The following is a 15,122-nucleotide window of genomic DNA, read 5'->3' as shown; positions in this document are numbered from 1 at the left end:
TCTGCGGGGTTGGAAAACATGAACCCTGGACCCCTTGCTTTTTTCCTATGTACTAATGTAGGACTTTTGAGGCGCCAGGCCTGGCGGTACCTGGCAGTCAGTCATGCAGTCCACTGTATCGATTTGGTTGAAAGAGCGGCAGAACGGCTCTAGTACGCTAGATTTCAGGAGGAACTCCTCCGGGCTGTGCATGCTGGATGGGGAGAGCGTTTTCATGCACCCACCGCACGGTACAGCACTCGGCTCAAGGGTTCCTTGAGAGTTTCTGGGGCCGTCCGCGATGGGATGGATGAAAGGGACTGGAGGGCGCAGCATTCTTGTAGAGTGCCCCTGAAGACGGACGATCCTGTAGGGAGGCCCGAAACTCTAAGGAAGGCAGAAACGCGGGGCCGCTCACCTCCGGCAGGGACGGCTGCGCCGGCGCCGACAACGGCGCGGCGTGTACGACTCAGTCGCCAGGGTCTTCAGGGGGGAACACACGGTCACCCGTGCCAGGACCGGCCCCGGCTAAACGGACGGTGCGTAGGATCGAGGATTATTTGTTTTTGACTAATCTATTCGCAACTTGAATTTCTAAACGTGTGTCTAGTCACCGATATACTCTCCATCGCATCTCACGTGGATATGTCTGGAACCTAGTTGCAAGGTGTATGGTGACAAGTCTCATACTGCCTTTGCAGAGCAAGTAAGTCAAGAGGCAACCACAACATTGTTTCTAAATTAATCACGGCCCATTCGGACAACATGGTATCCGAAGACGACGACCGACTCTAGGATCTCTTGTAGGGGTTTGAACTTTGAAAAGAAAGCAAGAATACAAGATAAACCTCGCCAGGGTTCTGGTATCGTATTTGCGGCAGAATAAAATACTCCAAAAACACCGGCCTCGTAACAACAACATCATGACCGGACCCGGAACGGTCACCTCGAGGTATACGGGGAAGTCTTCCGTATGCGCTCTTTGTAAAGCAACCCCCCCCCCCCCCATACTATCCCATTCTGAATTAACTCGGTAGACGAGCTCTATCCGCCTCTGGGTGTGTTGGTCCATTGTTCGCTTTGCAACATCTCGTTTAGACCTTTCCACGGCCGGTGAATCGGGTGCGGCGCTCGCGGTGTCTCCACCAGTAGGCGGCGGTCGCCAGGGCGCTGACGAGCCAGAGGAGGGCGTTGGCCAAGTCGACCCATACGGCGTTCTTCATGCGCTGGATGCCGCTGTCGCCCTCTGCGTTCTCCTTGATGTACATCTGGCAGGTCACAAGTCAGCAAGGCTGCTTCAACAGATAGAGTAGGTTTCAGTAGGGAAGCTTGGGGATGGCACGTACATTACCAAAGAGACCGAACAAGGCGATCCAGAGGATGAAGAGGATGGCATCCCAGATCCAGACGATGGCGAAGCGCAGGATGAAGGGGATGAAGTAGAGCAGAGCCGTAACGGCGGAGAGGGCGCCGACCACAACAGCAAAGACCTATTTTTATTTTGTTGTTAGCTACTCGTTCTTCGTCTGAACCGTGCTTCACCCGTGACAACATTGACGGCTTTTCCCCCTCGGTATCGTCGCATAGAATAAAACAAACACCAGACTCACCCATTTCCCGTCGGTGTAGCTCCCCTCGCTTCTAGCGCGGTTGAGGTCGACGGCGTAGAGGCCGCATACGGTGACGGCCAGGACGAACTGGAAGAAGTGGAGGACGGAGAAGGCGAGGTAGCTCGCTGCCATGCCGAAGAGGCCCATCTTGGCTATGTTTATCGGTTAACCGCTCAGGAATGGGTGAATAAGTTTTTGGTGGATTCAGCTGGCGTTTCGACGACGGTGAGTAGAGGTTGGGAAGGACGACAATTGGGTTCTCTGGGGAAGAGGGTGTTGGAGGGGGTCTTATTCAACTTAAGCAGCGAACGAGGTTGTTTTTCTACGGGAACAGGCGGTGGTGGTGAAGGTAACCTTGGAAGGTAAGGTAGTGATGACACCAACCAAGGTCAAGGCAAGGTCAGATAGAAGGGTAGCAGCGCCAATACCCTTAGTTTAATCACACCACGTCCACGAGTGGGAAGGGAGGCGCTAGGGTGTGGAAAGAAGACAAACAGGTTGATCGCCATCTTGATTGTCTCAAACCGGTCGATTCACCCAGAGTGCCAGAGTGCCAGTGCGTCCTTGGTTGGGAAAAGAAAGCTGCAAAAAAAAATCTGGGAAGATGGGAGTTGGTCCCCTATGACGCAGCGTGATGTCTTTAGCGCGGACGACGAGCCAGTTAGAGACGCGACTACCACCATTAGGCGGGTTCGCGTAGTTTGGTGCAGGGGGTGCAGGAGGTGCTGTCATTGGATGTCCGTCCCTCTCTAGGTAGGTAAGTGCCTTGGTTACATAGCCCTGGGAGGTCCGCTCCTCGTGGTTGAGGGCTTGAGGGCTCACTGGCTGGCTCAGGGAGCTATCGACGGGCAGGTGCCAGTCACGCCAGTCAGAGCTGCTGCAGCTTTGGGAAAATCTGCACGTTGTTGCTGGCATGCGTCAGAGGAAGGCCCATCGAGGACGTCAGGTCCAGGTCGGTCAGGTACGGGATGAGATGAGATACCAAGGAGGAACATCTTGTTCCAGGGCCCAGTCGCCTCAAGAGAATCAATCATACAGCTACGTACGGATACATATTGCGCTAATCATGACTTGGGGGAAGAGAATAGGTACGCACACAACATCATCGGTAACACCTGAGCAAATCACCAGGTCTCACTTCAGCTGTCCCGGCTCGAGCCAGCCAGTCAGTCAGTTGATCCAAGTAGGCTAGTGGCAGATTGCTTTCATGACATGGACTGGTCGACTGGGCCCATGGTCGATGTGACAGGACCCAAATTCGACCTAGACGCTATGAGGTTTCGAGCACGTCCTTGCGCTACCTACCCTTTTCCCGCTGTCGTCCTTCTCAAATGCTCGTGGACGGCCCGAACCTGGCAGTGTCGGAAACAAACCTCGGACGGCACCTGCGTCTAATGATGACATGTATGATCGATCTCTCACGTTAACTCAGGATGCTGACTGGTCATGTTTCTGATATGCCGGTCGACACTGCGTGTGAGACTGGTTGAACCGGAGCACTGGGTTCCTAGACAGATTGACATACATCTGGGTGGCCGTCATATTGTTTACCTCGGACGGGTGATGTAGAAGCAACTCTGGTGTTTACTACAACTAGAAGCGATTTTCCAGTGGTTAACATGTGTTCATCTTGCCCCTGTACACCACATATCCACTCCCTCATGCAGGATACGGAAAGAATTGTTAGTCAGTTCTCGGTGAGAGAGGGCAACCTAGATTAGTTGACCTTGACTTGATGCTGCTGCTGCTTTTCCACCCACGCCCAAAGGCGCGACGCATGTTGGCCCAAAGGTGGGCAGGTCCGAGCCTTACCCAACGACATGCCTCGGATGCCGCAATCCTCCCCCGCAGAGGCCACATCCGACGATGCCCGCCTACCGCGGTGCGCGCATCTACAGACTGCGGATACACACCGCCATAGACCAAATCCCGTCCACGCCGTTGTTGATCATCTCGTCCGTCTCACAGCTTGTACATTGATTCCTCGCGCGTCAGAAGAATCCTTTCTCCAGCTCGTATCAGAATCCACAAACCACATGGGACAAGGTGACAAAACAAGACAACAAGATACACACAATGACGGAACCACGCCCCAAAGTCATCCTCCCCAAACCCCCCTTCCACCCCATCCCAGGCCTCCCCAACTTCCGCGACGCCGGCGGCTACCCCGTCGACGCCCTCCCGGCCGGCCGCATCGTCAAACCGGGAATCCTCTTCCGCTCCGCCGAACCCTCCCGCCTCACTGACGACGGCGTTGCCCGCCTCCAGGACCTCAACATCACCCACGTCTACGACCTCCGCTCCACCATTGAGCTCGAGCGCCTCGCCCAGGCCGGAACGAGCTGCGACGTCCGCGAGTGGCCCGGCGCCACGCGCATGTTTGTCCCCGTCTTTCGGGACATGGACTACGGCCCCGAAGCTATTGCCTTACGGTACCGGAATTACTCTAGTAACGGGCCCGAGGTGAGTTTTCTTCAACAGCCCCTCCTTCACCTTTCCTCCTACCCGCCCCGGTGACCGATTTGAGGGAACGCCTCATCACCTTGTACAAGTATGTGATGTAATTCTAAAACAATGTCTCTGTAGGGCTTCACAAAGGCCTATACCGACATCCTCCGCGCCGCCTCAGAAGCAGATCACCCCAACGACCCCTTCCACACAATCCTCTCCCACCTCGCCTCCCCCGAACCCCCGACCCCGCTGCTCATCCACTGCACCGCCGGCAAGGACCGGACGGGCATCATCTGCGCCCTCATCCTCAGCCTGTGCGGCGTCTCGGACGAGGTCGTCGCCCACGAGTACAGCCTGACAGACATCGGTCTCCAGGACCGCAGGGAGGAAATTATCCAGCACCTCCTCGCCACCGAAGCCATGAAAGGGAACCCCGAGGGGGCTAGGCGCATGATTGGATCTCGGTATGTGCTTTTTCCTTCACTCACCCATCCACCCACTTATTTGCTTATACTTATACCTATGCTAAAACCCCGCCCAGGAAAGAAAACATGCTTGCGACGCTGGCTGCCCTCCGCGAGGAGTACGGTTCAGTCGAGGCCTACGTCCAGAACAGATGTCGTCTCTCGCCAGAGGACATCAGCCGTATTAGGTCAAACCTAGTAGTGGATGCTGACGACGGGCGTAAAGTGGTTGACTGGGTCTCACACACAAAGTATTTGCTTTGAGAAAAAAGGGCTCATTGGAAAAAAATAACATAAAATTTCTTGCTAGGCTTGCTGAGGCTTCATCTTTTGAAGCGCGTGCCCTTCCCGCTTGAGTCCGTCGTCATATAGGGTTACATGTATATAATTACAGTTGATAGACACAGGACGCTTTTATCCTAAAGCGCCCAACACAAGAACTGAGCCAACATGACCCCAGTTCGTCTTCTGATTGGTTTGGATGGCTGTCGTGAGCCCCCTCCTCCTTCGTCTCCAGAATGCCGTCGCCGTTTGTGATGTAGTCGGCAACAGGCAGTAAGGTATGGGCTGTACATGTTCAAGGCACCGACGTGGGAATCTTCACCTCGCCCTTCCTGCGGTCATAGAAGGGGACACCGTATCTCCAGCCAACGCCTCCCCTGCTGCGGCCGTTCTTGCCGACGGTCTCAACATTCATCTCCTTGAAGCGGAACTCGAAACGACCGGTATCAACACGCGTCGTCTCCTCTTCAGCCTTTTCGGAACGCTTGCGCTCTCTCTCAATCAACCTATCCTCCTGCGCCCTGGTATCGGCGCGGAACTTGCGCGTCAGCTCTTTTCGGTCGCCGCCGTTGTGAGCCGCCCTCCTCATGTCAATGAGCTCCTTGTGGGGTGAGCGATCGTCAATCGATAGCATGTTTCTATGGAAGGCCTTTGCGGCGTCTTCTCTATTGAATTGGCGCGACTCCGACACGGGCACGAAGAGTTGTTGCATCGTGAGCTTGTGGACGTGGATCTCATTCACGGGCTCGTGAGGAATCTGTTGTCCTCCGGTCTCCTGCTCTGCGAAAGGAGTTTGGGGCAGCATGCCCATGACGGCCTGTGCATAAGGTCTGGCCAGTGGTTTGCGCTGCGAAGAAGTTCATTCTCAAGTCAGCAAAGACTGCAGTCTAGAATGATTGTGCGATTGTAATGTAGAGAAATGTAAAGTAGCAAATCAGAGAGGCTCGCAGTGCCAAGGTGTAACCATATTGTGCGTCTTCAAGACTAATCGAATTTTGGAAAGTTGATCATCATGATGCTGGGGAGGAGGTTCAATCCCATCGAGGGATTTGGGGGTTGCAAAACAGAAAAATGTAGGCTTACCTCTGTTATCCACTGCTTCTCGATCTCCATCATCCGCACTACGGCAGCGACGCGGCGAACATCGATACCCAACTCAGCCGAAACAAGCTTCAACGACTCCTTGGCCGTCTTGACCCTCCTGAAGACCTCTTCCCTCAGAGCCTCGCTCAGCACGGGTTCACTCTTGAAGAACGGGTTCATCGGGAAGGGCTGGTCGAAGCCGCCCAAGTAATTGGGGCCCTGGCCCTCGGCATCCTGAAACCTGCTACCTCTTTTCTTGAGGAAGTCAAACATCCTATGTTGCGCCTTGCTCCTTCTCGACTGAATCGGCGTTGTGGAAAAGGCGCACCGCAATGCTGGTGCAGCGTACGCAGCATCGCACCATTTGGTCCCGAGGACCAATGGCGACAATGACGAGCCCGCTCGCGACGCCATTGTGTGTGTGAAGCAAAGAGTGTTGTTCTGGACGCAAAAGGCGCGCCTGGATTGCACCTTATTACGGCGAAGCAACCATTGAGGAAGCTTGGGTATAACGAAGTGTGGTTGTTTTGTGAAGAAGGGAGACTTTTTAAAGCTACGACTGATTTTTCCTTCGTTTTCTTAGGACAATGTGCACGGACCATATTGCGGATAATTTGCCTTGGTCAATTGGCCTGGTGCCTTAGGACGGAATATAGAGCCGTTTCCCATGCTCCGGTCTCCACCTACCGGTATTCAGCCTCCGTCTTCCGGTATCCAGGTTCCAGGTTATCCCGTCCCGTCTCGTTCAGTAGACGGAAGTAGGTACCTAGATCAAAACGGGTGCCTCCCGTCACTTTCTCTACCGGGCAATCCTCTCCCGATCTCATAATCAAGGCATAACCACTCATATCCCTAATATAGTACGTTGCTATGCATGCAGTCGTGATCAATACGTGTCTTGTCTCAGCAAGGTCTCTTTTGTATGCATTAGTTAATCCATTATGATTATTCTCTCATGCATACGCGCTCTATGGTATCATTCTGCGCGTCCCTCTTCGTATATTCCTTGTGGGGCATCTCTTAAACCGAACCATTCTGCCAATGCAATCAAAGACCAGTAGCCATAAACAAGGTGCAGATCCCCTGCAACACAGATGAGCACCGAGCCTGCTGAAACCATGCCTCAGAGGGGAGTCCGTATGTTGCTATCATATGTTCATTAAGCCAAGTCCCATGAGAGACTATTGGAAGAAAAGACTCCGCCTCGTCAAAAGCTCGCGGTACCATCATTACTGTGGCCTTATGCCTAGGTAGGTGTAGCGAAAGCCAATGTCACCTAGCTACCATTCCCTGCTAAAGCATGCTGGCGTTGCTGTACTCTTACGCCGGCACCGCCGAAGTCATCGACAAGCGATTCTTCTTTGCCTTTGTCTTCAACGCGGCCGATTTCTTGGCTTCGGCCTCGTCATTCTGCTGAGAGAAGTCTTTCCATCTTCTCCAGCCATCAAAGTCAATGAGTGCTTGCATGCAGCCCCATTCCATGACTTTCCTCTCTAACCAAACAAAGTTTACAGGCTGTGATAATCATGTAAGCACAATGGGCAAGTAGGTATGGAAGAGTAGAAACACTGACCTTGGTAAGGAAATCGTTGCAGCCAGCCGCCAAGGCCTCATGTCTGTCACTCTGGAGGGAGCTGGCAGTGAGGGCCACGATAATGACCGGACTTTTGAAGAGCTCCATATTGGTCAACTTGTCCTTCTCCTCTGGCTCGCCATTCGGGGCTTCAGGTGCGCTCCCTGCTGACGAAGAGAAGACACCAATTGAGTTGACTCTCTCCAATCTGCGGATCTCCCGGGTGGCTTCCAGTCCGCTCATGATGGGCAGTTGAATATCCATCAGAACAAGATGGAAACCGCCGGTCCTCCACATGGTGACGGCATCTCGGCCGTTGACGGCCGTTTTCCACCTAACCTTCAGACGCTTGACAAAAGCCTCAAGCAGCTTGAGGTTGATCGGGTTGTCCTCTACGATCAACACGTTGATGGGTGGCACGCCGCCATTCAATATGCCAGCCGGCAGAGTTGGATGATCTACTGTTTTCTTCTTCTTAGGCCGAGAACTTGCTGGCCTAGGAGAAGCAATCCTGGGCGGGGGAGTAGCAACTCTTGCAGGTTGTACTTCCGGAGCGGGTGGTGTTGGAAGTGGCGGAGCAGCCGGTTGGGCGTTGGATTGCTCTGAAGTGTTCGACTGCGTCCTAGAGGGCGGTAGGCGTGGGTGGAATGAGTGGGTAGGATGCGCAGCAGCGACTGCTGCGGCCGCCATGGACTGTGTGTTGACTTGATTTAGTATCGTAGGTGAGGAGGTATGGGTTCTTCCAAGGCGAGGGCGTTCTGGTCGTTCCCTGTATGCACGAGACCTCGTGCCTCCCGGGGAGGGTATTGGCGGTACTTGGCCGGTTCCAAGGATTGCAATCGAGTGTTGGGTGTGCGCTGTAAGAGCGTGCGCTGGGTGAACTGGGTGGGCAGGATGCGAGGGATGTATTGCAGGGACGGTAACAGGAGCGACGACCGGCACTGGTAGGTTTGGTGATGGCAGAGCAGCAGCGTTTGCAACAGGAGGGAAGTATCCTTCGCCAGCCTCAGAGGGCCGGCCTTCGTCATTGTAGTAGATTGTTGTAGCATGCGTCGGAGCACGTGGTGATGGTCTCGGTGTGCGCCGGGCTGGGATATCGATAACCAGAGCCTCTTCAACATTTTGGCCACCGGGGAAGTAGGCATCGAGTGTACGGCCCACGGGCTCTTCGGGACCTAGCATACGATCCTGTCTCTGCTCCCGTGGGCATATCCGTAGTGTGAGGTCGGGAGAATCAAAATGCCTACCCAACGAGTTGGCATACTTTCGTAGAATCATGTCGCGCACATCATCGACCAGGTCGTCCTCGTTGACGGTGATGATTGTGGCAGAAGCGCCGGGGCGCCTAACCCAGACCTTGCGGGTGACCATGTTTGCGATGTTGGGGAGCAAAGAATCGGCGCTGGCTGGCCTAGCTTCGTTTTCGACACGTCCTTCGAGTAGGTTTCGAATTAGAGTGGTTTGACGATTGGGTATTAGACTTTGTCGTCGGGGAGGCGCTTCTGGGCGGGATGACAACGGCGAACTCGGTAGGATGGCTGTTGCAAGAGGCGTCGGGGTGCCGAGGGCATGGCTGAGGGGATCGTGTTGATCGTCGTTGAGGTCCTCGGCAGAGACCGCCTGGAGGGTAACAGTGGGAGCCGCGCCAAATTTTGGCGGTAGTGGCTGGTGTGAGTGATGCGACTGCGACAGATGAAGTCTCTGCTTGTTATCGTCAAATCCCGGTGGAGTTTGGTCTTCGTGGATGCTTGGGAGGTTGTTGATGGCAGTGGGAGCTGCAGCAGAAGCAGTGGTTATTGCGGCTAGGTGTAGGTCGTTGCTGGCAGTCAGTTCGCTAGCCAAGCGTCCATGAGACGCGGCGGGCGGCATTGCCAGCGAGTCAAGGCTGAGGTCGAGGTCGGGGTGTGGCTTGTGAGCGTCCTGATCGTCCCCAGTCCCAGCCGAAGTGTCTCTGACCTTGTTGCTGGCGCTGGCGCTGGCGCTGCTTGCGGGTCTTTGCTCGTTGTCGCTATCCGTAGTAGTAGTTGTGGCGATGGGATTCTCTTCCTTTACCAAAACCTCGTCGCTGCTGAGAGGTGCATCATGACTGTTATTTTCATCATCAACATGACTGTCGTGGTTAATTTCGTGCCCGTGGCTTTGTTTTTGTTGGTGGTCCAATAGATGGGACTTGGACGAGGACGACGACTGTGGCGGGAGCTGACCTTCCTCACTGTCGGCTTCTCCCTCTGCAGCCCCAGCAGCGGCACCCCCAGCCGTAATTGCCTTCAATTTCGGCTGCAGCAAGTGGTCGCCTGGGCTGCTGCCGGGGGGTTGTGGTGTGGTGGACTGTGGCTGTGCCTGCAGGTGATGGTGTGGCTGGTGTGGAGTCGGCGAGCGCGAGGGCAAGGGCGAGATTGGCGTGTGAGGCGGGTGCTGAGAGCTTGCTCTGGACCTGGGAGCCGAAGCGGATGCAGCGGCCGAGGATTGCCGTGTGAGACTCGTCCAGGTCCCATCAGTTGTCTGGGAGTTGTGAGCATCGCCGGTGCTTTTGTTGGAGGCTAGAGACGGTGCAGCCGAATTCCTCCGCGAGAACTTTGCCCGAAGACGAGCTCTGATATCCCCAGCAGTACCCATGGGGATGGGAGGGTCACATTCAGTGTGCGAATGGGGGCGAACTTTGGATTTTTTTTTTTTTGAGCGGGACGGGGTACGACGGTACGTTGCTGAAATTCGGGATGCTAAGGTTATCGTGTCTTGCGCGTCTTGTCGCGTGGCCGCCGCCGTTGCTGTGGACGTGATGGTAGCCCTTTTGCTGATGGACTTTTGTTCTGGCGGGTTGTCTCCTTCGATGATGGATCAAGTGGACTGAGGTTGAGACACGCCGAGAGGAGGAGGAACGGATGGGACGGGTGGCATGAAAGGTGAGTGAATAAGTGGTATCAGCTGCCTCCCCAACTGCGGCGAAGAGGAGGAAGAGGATGAGGAGGGGAAAGGTCGATTCTTCCAACGTAGATGGGACACGGTGAAATACGGTATGATACGGTGCGGCGAGTTGACAAAAGTGGAATGTAAGTGTGGTGAGTACAGAGTATTAAAGGGGGGTGACGGGCACCTGGGGAATTGAGATGAAAGACAAGACAAGAAACAAGATGTGATGAATGAGTGAGATGGGCCTTGGGAAAAACAAGAGACGAATGAATAAGGCGTCGGAGAGAAAGACAGAGAGGAATGAGAGGGTAATGGAGTTGGAAACTTGAGATACCCTACTCAGAGACAAGAGGCAGAGACTAAACGGGAAAAAGCAAGACGATGCAACAGAGACCAAGTAGAAATGGTGCAAGATGCCTGGCTTTCCCGTCCACTAAGTGTCAATGCGAATGGATGTGAACCACCAGGTCAAGTCCAGTCAAGCGCCGATGGGCTGGCTGTCATATCCCGGGGTTGCGCTGTGGTTGTAAATTGTGGAGGGAGACTTGAGAGACAGACACAGGATTACAGACAGCAGAACATCCAGAGATGCCTTGACAGCCTAATACCAATAATATTCATTCGTAGAGAGAGAGAAAGAGAGCAAACGACGCGTGGGATGGGATACCCATGCGGTTGCCATGCCTTGCAAAGTGCCAGCCCACATGAATGGTCCATGGATCCGTAGACCATCCGTAAAAAGCTACCTAACCGGCTTCAATGTCCGGTCCAAATCCTGCTTTTTTTCCCTCCTCTGTATCTCATTTCCCGTTGACATCCAACGTTTTTGCTCGCCTTCCCCCTATTAATTGGCCGTGTTGCCCTCCGCGCCTGGCCACGTCGACGGTCGATGCGCCTCACAGCTCCACTTCACTAATAACCAGCCAATTGGCCTGTTTTGAGCAGCCCGACTGTCCCGTGCAATGTACCTTACTAAGTACTTCGTATCTTAGTACTGACATTCAAGTGGGTGACAAAATGGGATATCGCTCAATACCCTCCCTATCTCTTTTTCTACTGTTCCTATTACTACTACTACTATTATCATTGTTCTTACTATATCTAATTACACTCTCTTAGATATACTCTATAAAGAATATACAAGACCTTAAAAAATGATGAGAATCGAAATAGAGCTAAGTACTTCGTGTTGGGCGGCAATCCATTGAGTCTCCCACTTGACGCTAAAGAATTGGATATGGAAATCTGAAAGACCGGACAATTCCATAAAACGCCCTATTAACTACTTGTGCAAGGATGAGCGCCTGAGGATACCCTCATTCATCAGCCACAGACCAGGTTTCTTTAGTACGTGCCCTTCCATCGAGATCTTGCACCCGCCGCCTCGCCCGAAATCAAGGATAAATCGGCCGGTAGGCAAAAGTCGATCTTCGGCAAGGTATCCTGCACGTCGTGAATGACTTCGTGGGGTTCTGCAAGTTATCAAGTCGTGCGAGTGCATGTTGTCCTGCAGCCATGTCACCGAAAGATGTACTGAAGATTCGCGTCTGACACAGGAGGGACCTTCCTCCAGTGCTGAGGTACCTATGTCGCGACCCACATTTTAAATAGTGACATCTTTCATTGCTGAAGGTAGCCGTAATCAGACACAAACATCTACGGATACAATTTCATCCAACCCACCTCATTCTCTGATGCCATTGTCAATGGACCTCGTCTAGCGTCAAGGTTGCCTCAGACCACAGCTGTCATACTATTGCACAGCACCGATATTTGCTCCCGGAAGCACTTGGCTTAACTTAAAGATGCCCTCCTTCACAGAATCCGAGCACCAGCCGCAAACTCTACCCTTTGAGAAACCGACACCACGTCCACCCAGGTCGCCAACAGTAGCCAACAACATTCGGTCTCGGAACCGTCGTCGAGAATATCTCGAGAGAAATCCAAAGTACTTCTCCGATGCTGAGCACGAGCTGGCTGGTCCGTCTCTTCGCATCCCCTTTCTCCCTCTCTTTCTCCTGAGCGGTCTTAGTGCTATCGCACATTGCGGGATCGTGTTTGCTTCATCATCAGCTCAGATACTAACATTCCTCCCAGACCCCCTATTATATGACAGCTTGGTTCGCAAGTTCCAGACGCCAGCCGAGCGTGAGGTCGAAGGCAAGGCCAAGGGCTACTCCGGGGTTTTAGAAAGCTCCCTGCTCAGAGGCGAGGCTCGCCTAGCTGACCTCAAGTCATCAACTGATGACACTTCGACGGCGGAGCCCGCGAGAGGCTTCACAACCGAGGCCGATTTTTCCAAGACAAAGACAAAGGAAGAAGGCCTTCAGAGATGGCATGAGTTTCTCACAGAACGTTTTGTCCGCGGCCATGACGAGGATTTCGATTACAGTCTGATCGACGATAACGAAGATTACGACGTCATGGAGAGACGTGATGCCGAGGAAGCCTGGTTCGATGAAGAAGATCCCGAATGGGCCAGTGACGCAGACGAGGGAGTCGAAACCACACAGGGCCAGACCGGTATTCAGGATTTTTGAACGACTACAGTATGGAGGGCAAGTCCGGACCAGGACTGCCACTTGCCTGCGCATCAAGAAAGGGGCCCTGGGAGAATCCGAATCCTTGATGGCGAGCTATTGCGCGCTCGTCATTAGCAGTGCAGCATCTGAGCATCCTTTCCAGGAGCCGCACCACTGCTACTGTACTTCTGGCAGTTAGGCTGATCTTGCCATGCCTTGATACAAATGCTTGAGTGCAACTGAACCCTATTTCAGCAGCAGTCGGGAGCAAGAGAGAGGACAGCATCAATTACCAAGCCTTGGGCCTGGAGAGGACGCACCTTGACGGCCTCACCTTGGGCTTCCATACCTTTCCATCCCACGATGCCAACCAACCCAGTCGACTCTTCCACATACCTTGCTGACGCCGTTGGAAAGTCTATAGCCGAACGGACCGCAAAACTTCCCAATCACAAGTTCAGCGAGTCACCTCTGGCTCAATGGTAAAAGCGTCGGCGTTGCGTAGTCATAGGATCACAAATACTACCAATAACCCACCGACGGGGTTCGAGTCCTATGCTGCCTTGTGATTACGGCGGTAAAGCTCGGGTAGCGCGGGGTCTCGTACTGAAAGGGGCGAGATTGAGCGTCGAACATTATTTTTCTGCAGTTTTTGGCATCGATTTAGGTAACTTTTGGTGGTGGTATGATGAGTTCAAGAGGAAGCACTGCCTCATGCCGTCAATATGGCTTCACTCAAGACAAGATAGCACAAGAGACCTTTACATCTCCTCAGAGGTCTACGGTTAACCCACACCAGCATCCTGCACCTGTACAACAACGACTAGGTTCTGTCCTCCAACTTGTGGTGCGGGTGGATGTGCCCAGGATGGGGTAAACCGGGAAAATGCGCTGGGTAAATTCAAAGGCCGCTGGCTAGTCGTCCCGTGTTCCACTCTACCGGGCCAACATCATCACTTTCACATTCATCCACGCGCCTGAACCCCTTTGATGGTGGAGAATCCTGGAGATCAACTTTTTGGCATATAAACGGATGCCTCCCAAGGCTTTCTTCGCGCCCATCGATCTTTGCATAATCTCTTTAACCGTCTCTTCTCGTTGCAAATCGGCATCTGCAACAACATCCTATCCCCCCAAGATACCCAAAGTGGCATGCTTGATTTCCCCATTTGACCCCAATTCCACCGAACACTTTCAACACCCCGCATTCCCTCCCCCGCACTCCCACTTTCTCCCCTCCCCCCATCCATCCCACACATTCTCACGATGGCGCCCCTCATCAACCACCTCTACACAGCCGACCCTTCAGCCCACGTCTTCAACGGCAAAGTCTACATCTACCCGTCCCACGACCGCGAGACCGACATCAAGTTCAACGACAATGGCGACCAATACGACATGGCAGACTACCACGTCTTCAGCACATCCTCCCTAGACCCCCTGGAACCCGTCGTCGACCACGGCGTCGTCCTCAAAACCGAAGACGTGCCCTGGGTCTCGAAGCAGCTCTGGGCCCCCGACGCCGCTTACAAGGACGGGAAGTACTACCTCTACTTCCCCGCCCGCGATAAGCAGGACATCTTTCGCATCGGCGTCGCCGTCTCGGATAAGCCAGAGGGGCCCTTCACGCCGGACCCGGAACCCATCCGGGGCAGCTACAGTATCGATCCGGCTAGCTTCGTTGACGACGACGGCCAGGGATATCTATATTTCGGGGGTCTTTGGGGTGGCCAGCTGCAGTGCTACCAGAAGGGTAACGAGGTATTCGAGAAGCAGTGGCTCGGCGCGCAGGAGCCTAGCGGCGAGGGCGTCTACGCGTTGGGCCCCCGCGTGGCCAAGTTAACGGGCGACATGCACCAGTTCGACGGCGAGGTTCAGGAGATCCAGATCCTTGATCCGGCGACGGGCAAGCCTATCCTCGCCGACGACCATGACCGCCGGTTCTTCGAGGCGGCGTGGCTGCACAAGAGGGATGGGTTGTACTACTTTTCGTACTCGACTGGTGATACGCACTACCTCTGCTACGCCACCAGCGAGAGCCCATTGGGTCCTTTCACGTACGGGGGACGGATCCTCGAGCCGGTGCTGGGGTGGACGACGCATCATTCCATTGTCGAGTTCAAGGGCCAGTGGTGGCTTTTCCATCATGACTGCGAGTTGAGCAAGGGCGTGGATCACTTGCGGTCTGTAAAGGTCAAGGAGATCTTTTATGACAAGGACGGGAAGATTGTGACGGAGAAGCCATAGT

At 54.0% G+C, this 15,122-nt stretch overlaps 6 protein-coding genes across 6 annotated transcripts; 3 read left to right on the top strand and 3 right to left on the bottom strand.

Annotated features, from left to right (window-relative positions):
• Positions 1 to 972: 972 nt before the first annotated feature.
• BDP55DRAFT_674751 (uncharacterized protein) lies at positions 973 to 2,164 on the bottom strand. Its single transcript, XM_060575678.1, has 3 exons — positions 1,590 to 2,164; positions 1,326 to 1,469; positions 973 to 1,247 (listed from the first exon to the last, which is right to left on the bottom strand). Exons 1-3 carry the CDS (start codon positions 1,734 to 1,736, stop codon positions 1,074 to 1,076), a joined length of 465 nt encoding a protein of 154 aa, XP_060425985.1. The 5' UTR covers positions 1,737 to 2,164; the 3' UTR covers positions 973 to 1,073.
• Positions 2,165 to 3,557: 1,393 nt separating this feature from the next.
• On the top strand, positions 3,558 to 4,925 carry BDP55DRAFT_282527 (tyrosine phosphatase). Its single transcript, XM_060566486.1, has 3 exons — positions 3,558 to 4,052; positions 4,176 to 4,504; positions 4,582 to 4,925. Exons 1-3 carry the CDS (start codon positions 3,666 to 3,668, stop codon positions 4,766 to 4,768), a joined length of 903 nt encoding a protein of 300 aa, XP_060425984.1. The 5' UTR covers positions 3,558 to 3,665; the 3' UTR covers positions 4,769 to 4,925.
• A 156-nt stretch (positions 4,926 to 5,081) lies between these two features.
• On the bottom strand, positions 5,082 to 6,283 carry BDP55DRAFT_731864 (eukaryotic mitochondrial regulator protein-domain-containing protein; the record flags this gene model as incomplete). The annotated part of the gene is made up of 2 exons (XM_060579878.1): positions 5,082 to 5,633; positions 5,870 to 6,283. The coding sequence occupies 2 exons, from the start codon at positions 6,281 to 6,283 to the stop codon at positions 5,082 to 5,084; spliced, it is 966 nt and encodes a 321-aa protein (XP_060425983.1).
• Positions 6,284 to 7,201: 918 nt separating this feature from the next.
• BDP55DRAFT_536421 (uncharacterized protein) lies at positions 7,202 to 9,086 on the bottom strand (the record flags this gene model as incomplete). Its single annotated transcript, XM_060567887.1, has 2 exons — positions 7,202 to 7,384; positions 7,443 to 9,086. Coding segments are annotated over 2 exons (1,827 nt in total), but the record flags the coding sequence as incomplete, so codon positions are not given.
• Positions 9,087 to 12,157: 3,071 nt separating this feature from the next.
• BDP55DRAFT_731862 (coiled-coil domain-containing protein) lies at positions 12,158 to 12,892 on the top strand (the record flags this gene model as incomplete). The annotated part of the gene is made up of 2 exons (XM_060579877.1): positions 12,158 to 12,332; positions 12,450 to 12,892. The coding sequence occupies 2 exons, from the start codon at positions 12,158 to 12,160 to the stop codon at positions 12,890 to 12,892; spliced, it is 618 nt and encodes a 205-aa protein (XP_060425981.1).
• Positions 12,893 to 14,140: 1,248 nt separating this feature from the next.
• On the top strand, positions 14,141 to 15,121 carry BDP55DRAFT_731861 (family 43 glycosyl hydrolase; the record flags this gene model as incomplete). Its single annotated transcript, XM_060579876.1, has 1 exon — positions 14,141 to 15,121. One exon carries the CDS (start codon positions 14,141 to 14,143, stop codon positions 15,119 to 15,121), a length of 981 nt encoding a protein of 326 aa, XP_060425980.1.
• Between the last annotated feature and the right edge of the window lies 1 nt (position 15,122).

Source organism: Colletotrichum godetiae (genome assembly GCF_030913485.1).
Source record: "Colletotrichum godetiae strain CBS 193.32 chromosome Unknown BDP55scaffold_42, whole genome shotgun sequence".
Taxonomy (NCBI): Eukaryota; Fungi; Ascomycota; class Sordariomycetes; order Glomerellales; family Glomerellaceae; genus Colletotrichum; species Colletotrichum godetiae.
Note: the sequence above shows the minus strand (reverse complement) of the source record. Positions and strands in the feature narration are given on the sequence as shown.

Excerpts from the sequence above, each read along its gene's own strand:
- BDP55DRAFT_674751 (XM_060575678.1), bottom strand. The coding sequence starts at position 1,736 with ATGGGCCTCTTCGGCATGGCAGCGAGCTACCTCGCCTTCTCCGTCCTC. Across the intron at positions 1,470-1,589 it reads GCTACACCGACGGGAAATGG|GTCTTTGCTGTTGTGGTCGG; the intron begins GTGAGTCTGGTG and ends AAATAAAAATAG. Across the intron at positions 1,248-1,325 it reads TGTTCGGTCTCTTTGGTAAT|ATGTACATCAAGGAGAACGC; the intron begins GTACGTGCCATC and ends GTGACCTGCCAG.
- BDP55DRAFT_282527 (XM_060566486.1), top strand. The coding sequence starts at position 3,666 with ATGACGGAACCACGCCCCAAAGTCATCCTCCCCAAACCCCCCTTCCAC. Across the intron at positions 4,053-4,175 it reads ACTCTAGTAACGGGCCCGAG|GGCTTCACAAAGGCCTATAC; the intron begins GTGAGTTTTCTT and ends ATGTCTCTGTAG. Across the intron at positions 4,505-4,581 it reads AGGCGCATGATTGGATCTCG|GAAAGAAAACATGCTTGCGA; the intron begins GTATGTGCTTTT and ends AACCCCGCCCAG.